Raw genomic sequence first — 18,408 nt, 5'->3', positions numbered from 1 at the left:
AATGAAATTCTGTTTTTCTTGATGAGGCTTTAGAAAGAAACCACAAAGGAAATCTTTATATCTAACTCTTCAAAATTAATGAAGTAAATTGTGAGACTATTATCCCAGAATTTTAAATCTTCAATAAATGCAAATGTTTTTGTGATATCAAACCTAAATTTGCTTGTGTCCAATTTGTAATGCAATTCATTATTCATTTATCATATAGCATGGGTATAATATTGCCAGGAGATCCTAAGATAGTCTGGCTGCCAGGGAAGAAATGTTCGAAGTGGTTTGCCACTGCCTGTCCCCAATTCATGACCTGGCTATTCCTTAGAGCAGCGGTAGTTAACCTGTGGTCCTCCAGATGTTCATGGACTACAATTCCCATGAGCCCCTGCCAGCAAATTCTGGCAGGGGTTCATGGGAATTGTAGTCCATGGACATCTGGAGAACCACAGGTTGACTACCCCTGCCTTAGAGGTCACCCTTCCCAGTGCTAGTCAGGACTGACCCTGCTTATCTTCTGAGATCTGATGAGACTGGGCTTGCCAGGTCAGGTCTTAGACTGCAAAGTACCTAGGAACTATAATCAAAATGCTCTGACAAAATTGTTCCTAATCTTTCCTCTCCATTGTTAGGAATGTCCTTTTTCAGAAACGATAAATAACTGGCTAGCACTCATTAAAGTACTTGGTAAGTAAGAAATAGGGGCAACATCCATAAAAGTAGCAATTCCGCAGTCCAACAAAGGGTAAAACTTGAGGAGGAGATATGCAACCAAGGAGTGGCTTGGAAGAAACTAAAACTTTACTATTGCCAAGAAAATAAACACTACTTTAAACTTACCTTGTAGATGGTTATAGAAACAAAATGATTTTCATCAATAAAATCTGACTAATTTGCTGTAGCATTCATAACTACTCAAAGCCAAAGTTAAAACTAGAAGTCAAATTTTAACCAGAGTTTCACCAGAGTTTAACCAGAGTTTCACCCTTTTAAGAAGTGTAGCACTGCTCAGGACTGTACTGTAATTGCATTTAATAAATCATCTTCTGTTCCTGGCATGACAGACTCTTAACTCACCATAGCTGGTGGTGTAGCTGATATCCATATAATCATATTAAGTATAGCTTAATTAAACCATGGTTCTACATGATGTCTGAAGTGAGCCAGTTTTTTAACTAGAATAAATTCATATGTATTATTTTCAGCAATGTGCAAGGGTCCAGATGCTCAGTACAGCTAATGGAGCACTCCGTTTTAAGTTGATGCTTCATATAATCACTTGTTTCCCACCCCCACTCTACTTTTTCATGAAAGTGGCTTAAATAATCAAAGACTGTCTTCTCTTAAACAGAAAGGAAATGGAATAAAATATAACCAAACAATCAACTTAGTAAAGAACATTCTTTCTCTCAATCTCTCACACACACAGACTTTAAAATATATATATTTAGCTCACTGTTAGAGATCAAATATATCCACTGGAATAATTGGATGTAATGGTTTTCTACTCTCAGTTCCACATCAACAACAGTTTAAAGTAGAACTCTGTTCTTGGCAGCATGTAATGCTTTATTTTGATAGCATTAGCATCATGATATTCTCAATCCTGTTTTATTCATCTCAAAGTTCGGATCATGTACAATATTGCAAGTTAGACCACAATAAAGTGCATCTGAAATAATATTTTTCAAAATATGGAAAATACACACTAACTTTTTGAAACAAAATTCTTTCAGGGTACACTGCTAGGCACATAAAAATCTTCTGTAATCTTCCCATAACTATAAATCTATAGGGCATTTGAATGCACGTGTTAAGCATAAACCAAGAGTAATCAGAAACAAGATATGCTAGTGCCATAGGATTTTTGTGGAACTTTTGTGTGGTAATGGGTCAGTGTTTCACAAATTTCTACACTGTGAATAATATTTTTGTGTTTCCCCTTTTAAACACCTTTGTAAAAGTATATTCGAATCACTAAGAAACAAAACCAGATAATCTGAAACAATGTGTGTCATAAAGTATGTTACCAGCATGAACACGATTCAGGTTGAGGAAGCACTTTGCTTTAAATAAAAAGATGACAGTGGTTAGTTTATATTTTTATGTCTGTCATTTAACCCAAAATACATATAAAATGTAGATTTATATTTAATATACACCTGATATAGAAACAGCAAATGTTAGCAAATGGCTGGTTTCCCATTGTCATTTGAGAGGAAAAAGCCCTCAACAAATGCTTTTGCACTAGACTGAGGAAAAAAACAGTTTAAAGTTAAACATTTCACTGACATTATTTTGCTTCTTTTCTCACTTTGGTAATTTCAGGTACAATGTACCAATTCATAACATCTGGTTGTAATATTATTCAAAGTGGACTGACTGAAATACATATTAATAAAAATGGGTCACACACTATCCCTCTTCCTTTTTGTCTAGAGAATACCTACAGTGCCTTTCACAAATGAAATATTATTCATGTTGATTTATTTAAAGTTGAACCTCCAAGAAGAAGAAAAAATAGGCATCAAATGAAATGTACCTTTTCTGCTCAAAGGTTTTAAAACAATATGCCCATGACAAAAATAAAGTTACTTCAATGTAAATCTTTGGACCTTTTCCCCATGATCGCCCATGTTATCCAGTCCCCGTTGCTAAAATACACTGTTCAATTTGGTTAGTGAATCCTGTGAAGACAACACGTTTGATCATGGGTATAGGCCAACAGTGGAAGGGTATGCAACTCGTATTCAATGAAGCGTCAGCAGCAAAAGGGACTCTTCATTTTAAGTGCCACAATCACCATATAGCTTGATATTTTTAATACTTCAACATTTTCCATATTTTTTCCACTGTTGAAGAAGCAATATCACAATTTCAAATCAAAGTCAACACTGCAGTGAGGAGAGCTTTTCTACTTTATTACAAAGAGAAGAAGCCTTTATGTGGTCAGAAAATACAAGATTGATCTTTTTTTTTTTCTCTTCCTATGAAACGCTGCTGTTCAAACAGCCAAAGTGAATTGTCTCAGTTCACTTCGTTAAGTCCCATCACATTCACTTGGGTATGGATGTCCTTGGCTGCTGAAATCTGGCCCTTTAGTGCACAGGGCGACAAAGAAGTCCCCTGACCAGCAGTTCCAGAATGTCCCGTTTTCATATATTGCATCCATGCACACCTCCTAAAAATGAGGTACAGCAGGGCAAACATTTTCCAAAATAGATGTCATATATATAATATATACACATTCGTACATACATACCTTTATTCATGTGATGTCCAAAAATTTAAAAAAAATGTACACATTTATTACAAAATCGTAACAAAGACTGGACAGTGTTTTGCTCATTCTGGAAAGATGAAGCTCAGTAACACACAACCTTGGAAATGAACCCAAGGTTGTGGCAATATCTTTCTTCTAAACAGTCAGATATTCTTGCATTAAGTTGGCGAAAACTGCCTTTTCAAAAACTGAAGGGGAAGTAAAATGAAGGAAGCAGACCTTGCTCATCTTTCCAAATGAAATACGAGAAGGATCTTCACATAAAAATGCACAAACATTTCTTTTATTACCAAGAGTGCTACAATGAACAATGCAAATTTTGTTGTCTATGTCTTTTTTTCCTTTTTTTTACATTTTGGAATCTAAGTGGTAAACTTTTGTCAGTGTACTTGCTTGTCTTTACAGACCCAAGCTTGTCTGCTGGCAAAAAAATAATAATAAAAAATAAAAAATAAATCAGACCCTGCTCAAACTAAAGAAAAACAAATGATAAATTTAGTTGTTGGGCAGCACATAATTAGTAAGGCAGGACTTCAAATGGTGACCCCTTTGCATGAGCCAATTGCCAGATCCTCAAAAGGAATTAAAACCAGGATGCCTGAGCCACATCAGTTTTGCAGTTATGTTGAGTATTGTGCTGGAACAGCCATACCCCAAGATAAGGGAAGTCTTTAGAAGGCTTGCTGAGCAGGGTTGTAGTTGAATGTTGATGGCAGATGAGGCCTTTCTTCTAGTTTGTCGTATTCCAGATGGAACTCCTATAACCCAAATAAAAAGGCAATAATTTCCTTATCAGCAGGTGGTCCATCAAGAACCAAGGGCTCATGCATTTAATAGACGAACAGACAGAGCTGCTGCTTTTTATGCAAGAGTGCCAGCAAGTCTTCTTTTGGTTTATTATCAGGAAAAATAAACATCCTGCAAAAGCAATATTCTTCACTTTACCGATTATGGATTCAATCCTAAAATGGTTTTCTGCAGGAATAAATCGCTTTTGCCCTTTTATCACCAATTCATGCATTCTACTGCAATGCACAGAGCTTCCCCAAATGCTGCTTCTGGTGAATAAGAGCCAAAAGGCCATTTTCTGCCAGTGGAAAAGGAAGAGGAAGTTTCATTGATATTGTTCCTGATCCTCAGGAATACACGATGGGCAAAGTTAAGGTCTTCAGTGGGAGAGAACAATCAGTAAAACAAACAAAGCCCCTCCCTGAAAACTTCCCCGTAAAATGTTTGGCTTCATAAGAACCAGTGGCTGCGATGAAATTAAGCTGATTCTTATGAAGTCAAATATTTTCTCAGGTTAGCCAGTTCCTTCTTTTTTGCTCCTTTAGATGTTTCAAAATTAGTTGGATTCAGTGCCATATTGTGGACTTTGCATAATCAGGGTTCTGGAAGAAGCAGGCTATAAATATGTGTAAATAATAAATCCAGCTGCTAGCTCTGTAAAATATTTACTGATGACAAGATTCAATTATTTGGGACATAAAAATAGAAAAAGATACTTTAAACTCTATTTTATATCCAGTATGTAAACAGTCAGTTATTCAATCACTTGTAGCATTTAAGAATTGCTTTGAGGTGAGTTAGCAAGGAAACGGTGGGATAAAAATGTTTAAAAAATTATTATTATAGGAGGGAATTAAGTACACACACGAAGACAGCATAGTAAAAACACTGATCTTTAGCCTTTAATGAAATCAGCAATTTAAATAAAACTACAAAATTTACATACTCCATGATCATTAAGCTAAAATATATAAACATAACTTCTGAGACTTGCTAATATATTAAAGGCTGTAATCCTAACATGCCGACTTAGATCATCCTATTTAATTCTACAGGACCTCCTTCTTAAAGAACACCGCTAGGGTCAGGCTGCAAAATCCCTTTCGGCTTTAGTTTATTTTCTCTAGCCATGTAGCACAAGATTTCCTGATTAGTAAACACTGATTAACAGTAATTTTTCACTTTCAATATGTTTTTCTCTGTCTATAATTTCAAGGTTCTTACTTTAAATTAGAATCGTACTAAAATATCAGTATTTAAAAAAAACCTTTAAGCTCGGTTCTACAACAGCTTTTTTAAAACTTAAGAGTTTGTAAAATAAATTTTTATTCTTTAAACCTCAGAACAGTGTCACTTGCAGTCCCTAAAAGGAAGTGACAGCATGGATGGAGGTGAGGGGAGGACTGCAAAGAGGAATAATGCAAAAAGGCTTAACAGGAAACCTCTGGTGCTCTAGGACCCCTTGACTCTAAACCCACTACAGTGGGTGCAAAAGCATCCCTATTCACTTCAATATTAGGCAGCTTCATTGTGGCACAAAGCCATCAACACATGCATTGATTGCAATGTTTGTACCTGAGACAAAGTCCACATACACTTCAACAAAGCTCCAGGGAGCTCATGCCAAGAGTGGACAGTTGTTAATAAGGTGCTACTAAGGGGCAACATTAAAAGACACAAGCTGTGAGTTTCTTTTCCTCTTAATCTATATAAAAGTAATCAGTATCCCTTGGTATAGGCCACAGTGTGAAACAACACGTTGGACTCCAACATGGCTCATCTTAAATAATAAATGAAATTAAATATATACAAAGAAAATTGCTGTTTGCCCACAGCTGTCTGAATGAAATGCCTTAAATATATCTGTAACAAGAAAATCAAGCGTTCAACCTCCATCTTCTTTTCCTCAATCTCCATTGCCATTCTTTGGTTCAAGTGATGACATACAAGCCTTATGTCACAACTCTGTGGAGGCAACATCAAGGAGAAAAAGCATGTCTTGATCTCAGGCTTCATCCCCCTGCATCACACTTCTCTCAACAAGCAACATATATAGCTATGGGGCAAAATAAACTGCTACTCTTCTGCTATTCACAGATTCAGCTCAGTGAGGATGCACAGAAAAATGCACGTCACAGGATGTCATTACATAATTACCTACCATGACAATACTCTTAATTTATTTCAATCACTTACATGGCAAAGAATTAACCAGAGGCTGAAATAAACTGAAAATGAGAACAGCTCCCCACTTAACAGTGGATCTTGAAACACTTCTGGTTTGTCCTAAGCAGGTGGGGGTAAGCAATATGGTCATTAACTGAGACATAACTGGAGGTGAGAATGCAAATGCAGCAAACCAAGGAAATCCCAAGGGAGGCATCCACCTGCTACAGAACACTATCTTTGTAAATCAGACATTAATAGCTTTGGACAACCTTGGACATCCTTCCTTTTATAAATAAATTCTTCTGAAATATATCCAAGTACACATGGCAATATAGAAGAACAAAAATCTACAAGCAAAGCTTTTAAATATTTGGCTGAAGAAAAAATACCTTTGCTACTTTTCTCCAGTTAAGACAGTCAAAGAAGTAATATGTTCCCCTTTCGTATGTATTGGTTTTCATTGTTGGCTCCATGCCTGGTGCCCTGGTTATCCATACTCGTTCTTCTTTGTGGTATCTCCAATCTCGGTTAAATCTATTGATTTTATCAGGAAAGAAAAGCATCTGTCAACTAGAATGATTTCAGTGCAATAAAAAACCCTGAACAATGTAACCATTTTAACAATGCTTCCTAATATAAATATAGATAATTAAATATATGACCTGAAATTTAACTGAAATGAAAATAAAGTTTGTATCCCCAACATGAAAGGTATTTTTGAACATCCTGACTTGTGTGCAGAGAGGGATTAATATTATGTAAATAATATTAATATTTACATTCATGCAAAAAACTTGTATCAAATTATGGATCATCAAAAAGTAACAAAAAACTTCACTCAGGATCAGTAAAACTCGGTACCATTTTTATATCTTGAAATATGTTAGAGGCTCCAAGCTGCTAGCTAAGAGTTTTGGATAAGAAACTGAGGACACCAGCATATAGCTGTTTAGTGCTCACAATGACAACCCAGTCCTCCAGACTAGTAGATGGCTTAGTGCTGACTAGCATTTAACCAACATGCACACCTCGCTGGCTGATGGGGTCTTCCTCCCAGCAAGCAGAAGCATGTTTCTTCTCATGCATTACTCTTACTGGAAGAAGAAACCCAGTAACATGGCATATTAAAGTAACTTGCATTTCAAATAGAACACTTAAAAAAAAAACCTGCCTAGATGTGTGCATGTCATCCCTCCCAACCCCAGCATAAAATTCACTGAAGTCAGAACCTACAGCTCTACTGCTGCTAATAGCTGTAATACATCTCCTCCATTCATGTAATACAGATAAAACAGTAGATCTTCCCCATAGCGGCCAAGCTTTATTGCAGCCAACTGTAAAGGAAAAGATGAACACTTTTTAAACAAAAGGGTTTGCATAAAGACATTACATTCTGATGTGAAACTTACAATACTACTTTAAGGGGACTATGAAGTAACAAATTATTGTGGCAGAATTCCAATCAACTTCAATGAGGCTACAACATTTGCAAAGAGATAGGATATGTTGCCAATACTTCTTTTAGGAACAAAATATCATTCCCCGGACTTGGTAGCAGTAGTCGTGGATTGTATTTATTATTTTATCTTCTATTTAAAATATTTTATATCCCACAACTCTCAGTATATAGACCATGAATGACCAAACTGTGCCTCTCCAGATGTCCATAGACTACAATTCCCATGAGCCCTTGCCAGGCTCATGGGAATTGTAGTTCATGGACATTTTTAGAGCTACGGTTTAGCTAGTTCTGATATTGACTGAAGCAGCTTCCAATGTCAACAATAAAACGGTTATCGGGGGGGGGGGGACAGCAAAAGGACAATAAAATAGTAATCTTAAAATACTGTCTAAAATCTGACAAAATAAATAATTATTGGTGTATGCATTTTAGCAGTAAGCAGTTTTGCAAGGGGATATCAGGCTACACACATGTCAATCAGTCAAAAGACTGGGAAAAAAGAAATTTGGCATCAAATGAATAAATGAGATGAGGGTTGGTCATATTAAATAATCTGTAGCATTAGTAATTGTACACACCTTATCCTTATACTCACCTTATCCCTAATGTGAATGTTTGTTAAGTATTCAGATGGAACATGGAAGTCTAGATAAAGTAATGAGAAGAGATTTAATTTCTAACTCACAAAAGATTCTTTATTAGGCATTTAACATTATACAAAACAAAAACAAATTAAACCTACCTATGTCTTGAGGTCGACAAGGTGAAGAAGCCCAAGGTGATGCAAATTTGGGATAAAGATTTCTGCACAGAAAAAAAGGTGATCATGTAAGTATCAATGTCCATCTTTTTCCTTGTGTTATTTTTCTAAACAATTATCAATTCAGTCTTGATTTACATATCATGAAGACTGCACAGCAGTCACTAAAATTGTAGTTTTGCACAGGATGACTCTATAACAAGCCAGTCACTTGTTATTTCCCACACCAGTGCTACATCTAAGTCCTGAAAAAGACCATGCAGTCATTCCCAGCTCTTGAAGGAACTGTTCTGTTCCTGAGGTTATCTATTCTCATAAGAATGGGAAGGAACCATTTATACCCCAAGAGACCAACAATCTTAGTATTTATCTCTGAGAGAATGGAGAGGGGTGCATGAAGACAAGTTCCAGCAATGGTTACCAGGTACTCAAATCTGAAATGCATCCACCACTGAAATCTTTAAGCTTTGGAACCAGAACTATCCAATGTATTCTAACTTGTTACTGTGCGAAGCACAAAAAAAATGAGACATAATTGTCAGAACACTCTTCTCATATAAAGGCACTGATTATCATTACGAACTCCAGTTTGCAAAATTCTTGGAAATCTGGGGGTTGTGAGTGGGAGGACAGAATTGGGGGGGGGGGGGGAAGAGGACGGTCAGTGGAGATGTGATACCATGGATTATGTCCTCCAAAGCTGCCATTTCCCCCAGAGGAGCTGATCTCTGTAGTTTGGAGGTCATGGCATTCTGAGACTAGTACCATCATGTTGTTATCATGGATGTACTGAATGTATTTTTAGTGTAGAAAACGATAATAACTTTTAAAATTGATTAAACAACAATGCATTCATAGTTTGGGATCTCATAAGACAGGTTCATACAAGTACTTAATAAAGGGAACACCATCAAATATTGCATTTTGCACATATCTTTTTCCTGAATGGCTTCTACCCAAGATATTAATCATTTCAGTGATTTCTAGAAGATGTTGCAATTCTACTGAACAATAAACACTGTGGAAGGGATGACAACTAATTCTATCATATTAGAAAAACAGTAAGTTTTCAGGCATCCCGCATTCATATGTTGAAGACATTTATAGTTCCAGGAAGGAAACATTTACATATAACCATTGTATCCCATGCATGTGCAAAACCCATATGGTCAGGATGTTACAACTGCAGCCCAACATACTATGTTACACCCTTGTTCTAAGGGTAGGACTCAAAGATTCTCAGTGTGCCTATAACATGCTTCTGTTTGAACTCAGAAGAGCCTCAAGTAAGTTATATAGATTCTTAATATGATAAATCAATCCTCTCATCACTACAAACTTGTACCAGAACCAACAGAGAACAGTTCCTCCATTTCCAGGAACACATGAGCTTAAATTTACAGTACATCAGTGGTTCTTTCTTCTCACTGAATGCAGCAACATAAGCAGCAAAGATAGTAACTTAAGTCATCTGCCATATTAAGCCCAAATTCAGATCAATGGAGAATGATGATGGTGGAAAGTGCTGTCAAGTCACAGCTGACTCGTGATGACCCTGAAAGTTTTCATGGCAAGATATGAACAGAGGTGGTTTGCCAGTGCCTGCTTCTGGCCCATTATGCACGGAGGGGAAGGTCCACATTCAAGGTGGAATGGCATCACCTAAAATCACCGATAATGCACGGCGCCGGCTGCAACCAGCTGTAGATTCGATGCAGGCCGCTGAAAAAGCCACGTTAGTGAAATGCGGAAGAAAGCGGAGCTTCCTGGGTGACCAGAGCGCAACCAGAAGCGGCAGCGGAGTCGCCACGTGCACAATCGGTTACTCTGGGTTTTGCCGCCGTTGCGTCCTGTCCCGTGCATAAGTGATTTGCTTCACGTCTTCCCCCACTTGCGTTTTCCATATGACCCGAAACCGCTGATTCGGCGGCCGTGCATAATGGGCCTCTGTGTGGCAACCCTGGATTTCCTTGGGGATCTTCCCTCTGATCTAACAAGAACAAGTCAGCCTGCACCATCCAGATCATCAGGAGTAATAAGAATCAAATAATGGCAAGGGAGAAAAAAATCTTTATAATGCATGCTGCTACAATATAAAGGTAATGTTTGCTGCAGTACGGCACAGATGTTTTGTTAGTTATATACACAAGAAAAAATGCTGCAAGCTCCAGAATTAACATTTTTTTGTTTTAATTTTTGTATATATCAATCTTCTTAAAACTGAAGAGAATGAAAAAACTGATTTATTAAAAACTTGCAGGTCTGAACTTAATAATTTGAATCAAAATGTGCTATTAAAGTTTGCTTCAGTATCAATTCATTTTCAGTTTACCTTACAAAATAGGTTTGATATTTTGGCACTAATTAACTAACTTCAGACATTATTTTAGACAATAGAAATTGTATTAGAGCTAAAAACTTACTCAGGTGAATTCAGATTGAGACCTAATGTTGTCAAGTCACTTCCTAATGCGAGATGCACCATGCCAGGGTCCGTTTCTGCTGCCCTGATGAATGTTAACAAACCAATCATTCCAAACTGATCTGTCACCATCCCTTGAGGAATGTTGGTTACCCGACCTAGACAAGGTCAATAGATTAATCTCAAATTGTACAGAATGATTTTTCAAAAATAACATCCACAGAAGAATTAAAGTGGAGGGGGAGAGTTCATCACGCTTACCATCAGGTAACACCTGGATCCCTTTTTTCTGCTGGTTATTGTTTTGCGTGGTTGAACTTTTATCTCCAGGAAATTTGGGTCCGTCTGCACTAGAGGACGTTTTGCTCGATGCATTCAAATTCTATTAGGAAAAGAATGTTTTAAGAAAGTCAGGTGACACAAATACATGAAAGAGTATACATAGGGCCTCTGAGAATTGCAGCATTTTGGGTGTACATTCTTAAAAAAACTAGCACAAACTATAGCTTTTCCACTTTGGTTTTTTTTTCCCAAAAGGGAACTTTTAGCAGTATGTCAAAGGTTGATTTTTGAACTTACCTTGCGTTTGGAAAGACATTTATTTTGCAAATACAGTGAGCTATTACTGAACTCAGAAGGTTGATCATGCACACAGAATTCATGATTACCAAAGCCTTAGACTAATTCTTAACTGTTATCTCTTGATATATTATTTAACCAACTGCCATAACAAGAACTACACATGGTCAGGGGTGGGGAAATTATTTTTTTCTCTTTGAAACACACACTTACTGATTTACTGTCATCATTACTTGATGTTGGGTCTTTGTAGTTGGAGCCTGGTAATGCTGGAAAATCTTCGTTGTGTATTGAGAAGTCCTGGGTTTGCTCACTTGCTGGTTTTGTTACCATTCCAACTGTATTGAAGATAAATGTACCACATTAGATATTATAAAATGTCTTTCTCTGTTACTACTGAGTCAGGAAACACTGATTTCGATTAGATTTTTCTACCCCAACAGATTCTGAAATAAAGAAAATTAGAAAAACAAAGTGTATGAGTTTGCATTAATTGTCCGTTTTAAGCTATATTAGTGTAGGTGAGAAAACTATTCTAACTGCATGTCTAGTGAATGATTCTGGGTTTGCAATTTCTTAAAAAAAAACAGCACTCTTATTAATATTGAATTCTATAATATCTCAATTTCTAGCATATTTGTATATTAAAATTCCATTACTCTTAATTCAAAAAAGAAGGCCAAGTCATTCAAGACTGGAATATGGTATTCTAGGGCTAGAGAGTAGTAGTTTTTACTATAATGAAGAAAAACACATCAGAGCCCATTTCCCCCCCCCCAGTAATTGTAAATGTAAACTACTTACAAATTACCAAGCAACTATTTTGACAGATTTTACAAACTCACTTCTTTTGCAATCTTTAGTACTTAATTTTTTTTGTAAAAGCACAAAGGAAATATATGGTATACTTTCCAGGAGGGGGAGGGGTTGAGCTCCTACAATTAGTGCAATAAAATCTGGATATTCATTAAATACACTGAAATTATAAAAAGAAACTATTCCCAATTTAAAATCAAACATTTCCTGTGAAAGCCATGTAGAAAGAGGATAAAATAAAGAGATCAGTCACAATTTAAGGGAAAATAACTCTGGGAAAAACTGGAAACAACAAGCTCTAAAGAACAAAATCCAGTGTATAACTAGTCTCCTACTGGACTCTTAATTTATCTGAGAAATAAAATGATCTACAGAATGATGCCACATTGCAAATTCGACAAAATCCATTTTAGATGCCCACAAGTGCCTTGTAAGCAGTAAAGGAAACGTTTTGAAGAGATCTTTAGAAAGCACTGAGTACAGACTTACCATAGGGTGCCCTTCCAGCTAAAGGATTTATTAGTGGAGTTGGGTTCCCACTTCCTTCCCTTCGGTTTCTGTCTGCTAGTGCAGGAAAATCTGAAAGGTCCAGTCCCGTCACATTTTCACTGCCATCTAAAAATAAATACATTCAATTTTCACTTCTAAAAAAATTTCCCTCAAAAATAGTTATACATGACAATACAACATCATAAAAAAAGAAATTAGCACCTTTCTAAGACTAATATTAGAATGTTGGTTACCTTTCTATCCTACAAATATTTTTATGTTGCCTTCCTGTCCTAAAAACATTTTTAAAAGAAAATCCAAAAATGAAAGAGAACAAAACACAAGTGAGAGTGAAATTCCAGAGTGGCAGAACTCAATAAAGCAACAGATTCAACTAACGGGGGGGGGGGGGATTTCATAAATAGTAAATGCGACTGTGAGGGTCCTCACTAGAACATCTGCACTGGTTACCTGTCTGTTTCCAGATCAAGTTTAAGATTTTGGTTTTAATCTTTAAGGCTATACGCAGCCTGGGCCCTGCCTGTCTGAGGGACCACTTGTCTGCCCTGCCCTGTCTGCGGGTATGAATCTCCTGGTTGTCCCAGGCCCCCGGGATGTCTGCCTGACCTTGACCAGGGCCAGGGCCTTTTCAGCCCTGGCCTCTGCTTGGTGGAATGAGTTCCTGGAAGAGCTCAGGGCCCTGATGGACCTATCAACGTTCCACAGGGCCCCTAAGACAGAACCGCCAGGTTGAGGCCGGGGAGGGGGGGAATCCCGGGGCTGATTAATCCATCTATGGGTCCTGCCCTATGACATCTGACTGCCTGTTTTCCATCATATGCCATTAATGGCATGATATGGGTGGCAGCATGGGAACTGGGGAGTTGTTTTGTTTTTTGTCCACCATCTGCCTTGCTTGGTTATTCATGAGGTTTGATTAGTATGTTTTAATTGGGGGGGGAAGGGTGTTTTAGTGTTTTATTGTATTTATTATTCTAAGGGCTGTTTGCCTTATTTGTAGGCTGCCCCAAGCCGACTTGTTGAGAGGGACAGAGTATAAAACTTATATATTTATAACCTGCTTCACAACAGTAAGAAGTGGCTGGAATTATCACACCTGAGAACTACAAATACAGAATACTTAAAACTAAATCAGGTGGGCTGAAAATCTACTGCAGCTGTAACATACCAATAAGAGATGAAGAAATTGCATTACTCAGAGCATATTCTGTCAGACTCATTCACACCAGCAGTTTATTCCTGGTTTATTACCAGGACCAGATAATATATCTCTGTTAAGATTTGCATTTGACCAGTGGTAAGCAATAATTCAAAGCATCCTATAGGATTCAAATTATTCAAGGCGAGCTGTGGAAAAAAAATCTAAAAGGGACAAAGTAGCAAGAACAAACCCTGAGAAACCAATGAAAACTTAAATATTGTGGCAACCAAACTAATGCTTTCATTTCACTGTTCAAGGTCAAAACCTGCTGGCTGGGAATGGGAAACACCAGTGATAATTCCAATAGCTGGGAGAAAATTTGCAAGCATAGGACTAATGGATCGGGCACATGATTGTACCCCTGAAATTATATGCAGAAGGATTGACTACATATGCTAATAGAATGCTTAATAGAATGCATAATTACACAACATTAATTTAGTCTATACTGTTGGGGCAATTCTCTGCCACCTACAGGGCAGTTTCTAAGTCACTATTTATTTGTTTGTTTTTTATATTTATACTAGCAAGAAAGCCCATTACAACCAGAAATGCAATGGGCACTAGGAGCCAGGGGACACCGGCAGGCACAGATCTCTCTCTTACACAGCAGGAGCCATAGGAGATAATCAGGGCTCCTTAAGCAAGGGTCGTTTGCAGTTTATCTCTGTCTGTCTGTCTATCTCTCCCTTGCAGCAGAAGCCATAGCAGGTAATCAGGGGTCATTTGAGGTTTGGCAGGGCTCTCTGTGTCTCTCTCTCAGGCGTCTGAGAGCAAAGTGGCTAGCGTCCAGGGAAGGAGGGCGGGAGCTGGAGAGGGAGGGCCAATCAGGGTGCGACCAGCTTTGCTGGCTGCACCTTGATTGGCCATATTCCATCTCGGACAGCCAGGACACTCTCCACCCCAGAGCTGTTTCACAGATATTAAGAGGAACAATGGATAAGGATACCACCCTCCCCCAAAGGCTCAAGGCAGTTTACTGGGAACAGAAAAAAAGATACAGATAACATATGGTAACAATAGGAGATAATAACTATAACATTATAACAACATTAACATGATAATAACATGAGAGAATGGAATTGCAAAGGAGCCTCATCTCATTATTGCCTAGATTTGTTAAACCCAGCTGTAGAGCCCCCAAATGGAGCTCTGATCATGGACTCTGGAGAAAGTGCAAAATGCCCTTTCAGTCAGAGCTGATAATAATATAAATATTCCAACTTTCTCCCCATTGGGGCCTCCAAGCGACTTGCAACATTCTCTTCAATTTTATTCTCACTACAGCCCAGTGAGGTAGGTTAGACCAAGGCTGTGTTATCAGCTCAAGTTCACGCAGCAACCTTCCATGGCAGCATGGATGTGAAGCTCCGTCTCCCAGATAAACAGAAAATGCATATTGCTGTCTGCTCAATGGCTGTTGAACGGTATGGGTTCCAGAGGGTTCAATTCTCATCCCCCATGCTATTTAATATCAATGTGAAGCTGCAGGGAAGGGCATCAGGTTTGGGCTGTGGTGTCACCAATATGTGGATCATATCCAGTTCTACCTTTCTTTCCCACCCAATTCCAAGGATGCTGCTGATATTCTGAAATGCTGCTTGGAGTTACTACAGAGAATCCCAATGTAACCTCCTACAAGGGAAGGATGAATACTGTCTCAGTAATTACAATATCTCCCTCTCTAACAAAGATTAGCATTTTACTTGCACTTGGAATTGACTGTGTTTGATAGTTTAAGATCTGTCCCCATTTCCTAAGCTGTCTTCACTATGGTATTCTCACTGAAAGGGGAGTCTCAAGGGGCTCTCTACTCTCTGACTGAGTTCTTGTAAAGGTAAAGGAGCAGGCTCCTAAGGGCTCACAGTTCCCCTTATCATTGCTGGTATCATAAACCATGCAAGATGACAAGGATAAAAAGGTCTGCTAGAATAATAAGCAACAAAAGTAGGAAATCAGAGTAATGGATATGGAGAAGAATGGCAGGTGGAAGAGGGCTACAACTAAGAAATGCAAATGGTCAATTGGTATTGACTAGTTCTGTCAATACACTGATATATTGTGGAGGTGCAACTTTTGTAGCAGATTATTCTGTGGTGTTTCACACAACTAGTACTTTCTTAACAGTCTATTCAATCCTAGTGTATATAGCCATTACCAAGCAAAAGTCCATCCGTTTATGTATTCCCCTGTAGCTGTACGGCTATAGCAGCCTTTTATCCTGTATTGAGATTGGTTTAAAAGCTACACTGAAAAGATGGGCTTTGCTTAATTCCAGATGATCTGGCATACATGTGCTCTTTCCATGTATGGCCAACATGAGAGAACAACAAGCATGATTAGTGAATGTCGGTATGGTTGCAATGAACAGACATTCTTGTTATGGTCTCTATTCTTTTAAGATATATTTTCCACTCTAAATTTATGTTCAGTGTGCTTAGGATAGCAGATATTGGCATTACATACAATCAAAATCATGGGACTATAGAACTGCTCAAGAAATATGCATAAAATATTCTGACATTTGTCTTATTCTGCTGAAGTGTAACATGCGACTGCCAGCTTGGAAGACGGTTAGAATAGGATATGGGAGATCTGGGTTCAAATCTACATTGTCATGAAGCTTACAAGGTGGCATTAGGACACTCTTCCTTCTTTCAGCTTATCTAGCACAAAGGGTTATCTTGTCAACAAAATGAAATGATGTGTGCCACCCTGATGACCTTGGAAAAAGGGTGGAATAAAAAATAAACGACAGAATTTAGAGTAGACTTACCCGTTCCATTAAAAATGTTACTTGATAAAGAGTTATTCATTCCAAATGCCTGATTCCTGTTCATTCCAAATCCAGACATACTATGCATAAGGAAAAAAGAAGTTAAATCAACTTATTTTAAACTATGAGGTAAGGATAGCAACAAATAAATGTAACAAAACACTAAGCTCTAGCTATTTTGCTTTTATATTAATTTTAAAGTTCTGGTTTAAAATACCAATTTTTTTAAATTGAAAAGGTGAATGATGTTGGTGTTATCTCAATATGCATTGGCTATGTAACAGAAGTAACCATTAACAATCGAGGGAAAAATACTAGAAATATTTTTAAATCTTTATTTGAGCAAGAAAGGAAATTATACATGTCAAATTAAGGATTATTACATGTTATTAATAGTTGGTAGCTAACATGTGCCTAACTTCTATAAAACTGCACAGATATCCTCTTTTTAATGTTTGAGACTTCTTGTGCTTGGTCCTGCAGTTTTCCTTTAATTTCTGACTGATCAGTTGATAGTTCTTGGAGTGCTTCTTGAATATTCTTTTGTGAACTTCCTTCAAATTCTAGAGTTTTCTTCTCTTCTCTGATTCTTGAATGTTTTTCTGAATTCCCTTCTGAATATACTGAATATTGTTCTGAGTTCTTCAAATTGCTGTGATAATCTTTCTAGCATTTCTACATTTTTGTTCTTCATTTTCTTTTATCTTTTAATCTTTTTGATGTGTTTCAGTTATTCTACTTGCTCTTCTATTTTTGAAAATGTTATACAAATTTTCCTCACTTTACTCAATACTGTTATTGTCTTTATACTATCTAATAACCCAAATAGTATGCGTAATAGAAAATTATTTTAAAAATGAAATATTACTCATTCTATATACTAAACTTCCTAAAAGTGAATATAAACAATTCTAAACAAAAGGTGGGATTTTATAACTTCATATTAAATTTAAATTTTAAAAAGAGGAGTAGGGGGTAGGAGAAGGGAAAGCTTAATGAGAGATAAAGATTTTAAAATTGGAAAAATTGAAAAGATGAAAAGGGAGCAATCAAGAAAAATAATAAAATTTAAATTTAAAGTTTCTTTAGAAAAATAAAGAAAAACCAAAGGTAAAATATCCATCAGTAAAAAAAAAAAGGTTTCTAAGTTGGCTACATATATGATTGTTAAGGGGGAAAGTGAGGGAGAAAATGAAAAATCTTAAAGGATACAATCCAAGTACTTGATAGCTTATACAACTGGAGTGTACCCTTAAGTAAACCCCTATAAACAATCCAGGAATAGAGAGTCCAAGAACCTAAAGCCTCTACAGAAAATAACTTTTTCATGTACCATACTAGACAAGATGCCCAAGAACTAGTTACTACCAACTTTGATAAGTTTTAAAGAGATAAGAAATGAAATAATGAAGAATACTATGACAAGGGTTGCTGATAAAAAATATTAAAGAGTAAGGGATGAAAACCAACTCAGAAGATAACCAGAGTTTACACAAATAAGTCCTCAAATAATGCAGGAAGTCCAAAACCTCACCAGAAAGACAGCAAGGTCATGTACAAGCCTGAAATCAATCAGTGTGTGGCTTTAAAAAAAGAAAAAAGGAGGAAAAAGAAACTAAACAGTAAAAAACCCAAAAGATTTCTTAGCTT

The 18,408-nt window shown here is 37.1% G+C and overlaps 2 protein-coding genes across 6 annotated transcripts in view; both read right to left on the bottom strand.

Moving 5' to 3' along the window:
* Positions 1-18,408, bottom strand: part of MYRFL (myelin regulatory factor like) — a 512,195-nt gene that overhangs the window by 331,292 nt on the left and 162,495 nt on the right. The gene's annotated exons all lie outside the window — the stretch shown is intronic.
* CNOT2 (CCR4-NOT transcription complex subunit 2) overlaps positions 2,892-18,408 on the bottom strand; it is a 66,807-nt gene continuing 51,290 nt past the window's right edge. For all 5 annotated transcript variants that reach the window (XM_077338793.1, XM_077338788.1, XM_077338790.1 and 2 more), the window contains 10 exons: positions 16,759-16,838; positions 12,761-12,886; positions 11,669-11,793; positions 11,138-11,258; positions 10,878-11,034; positions 8,437-8,498; positions 8,290-8,339; positions 7,466-7,566; positions 6,622-6,766; positions 2,892-4,032 (listed from right to left, as the gene is read on the bottom strand). In XM_077338793.1, coding sequence (XP_077194908.1) covers positions 3,946-4,032; positions 6,622-6,766; positions 7,466-7,566; positions 8,290-8,339; positions 8,437-8,498; positions 10,878-11,034; positions 11,138-11,258; positions 11,669-11,793; positions 12,761-12,886; positions 16,759-16,838 — 1,054 coding nt within the window. In that variant the 3' untranslated portion in view covers positions 2,892-3,945. The remainder of the gene's footprint in view (positions 4,033-6,621; positions 6,767-7,465; positions 7,567-8,289; positions 8,340-8,436; positions 8,499-10,877; positions 11,035-11,137; positions 11,259-11,668; positions 11,794-12,760; positions 12,887-16,758; positions 16,839-18,408) is intronic.

The sequence above is a fragment of the Paroedura picta genome, chromosome 5 (genome assembly GCF_049243985.1).
Source record: "Paroedura picta isolate Pp20150507F chromosome 5, Ppicta_v3.0, whole genome shotgun sequence".
In the NCBI taxonomy this organism is placed as follows: Eukaryota; Metazoa; Chordata; class Lepidosauria; order Squamata; family Gekkonidae; genus Paroedura; species Paroedura picta.
This window is presented reverse-complemented; position numbering and strand designations above follow the sequence as displayed.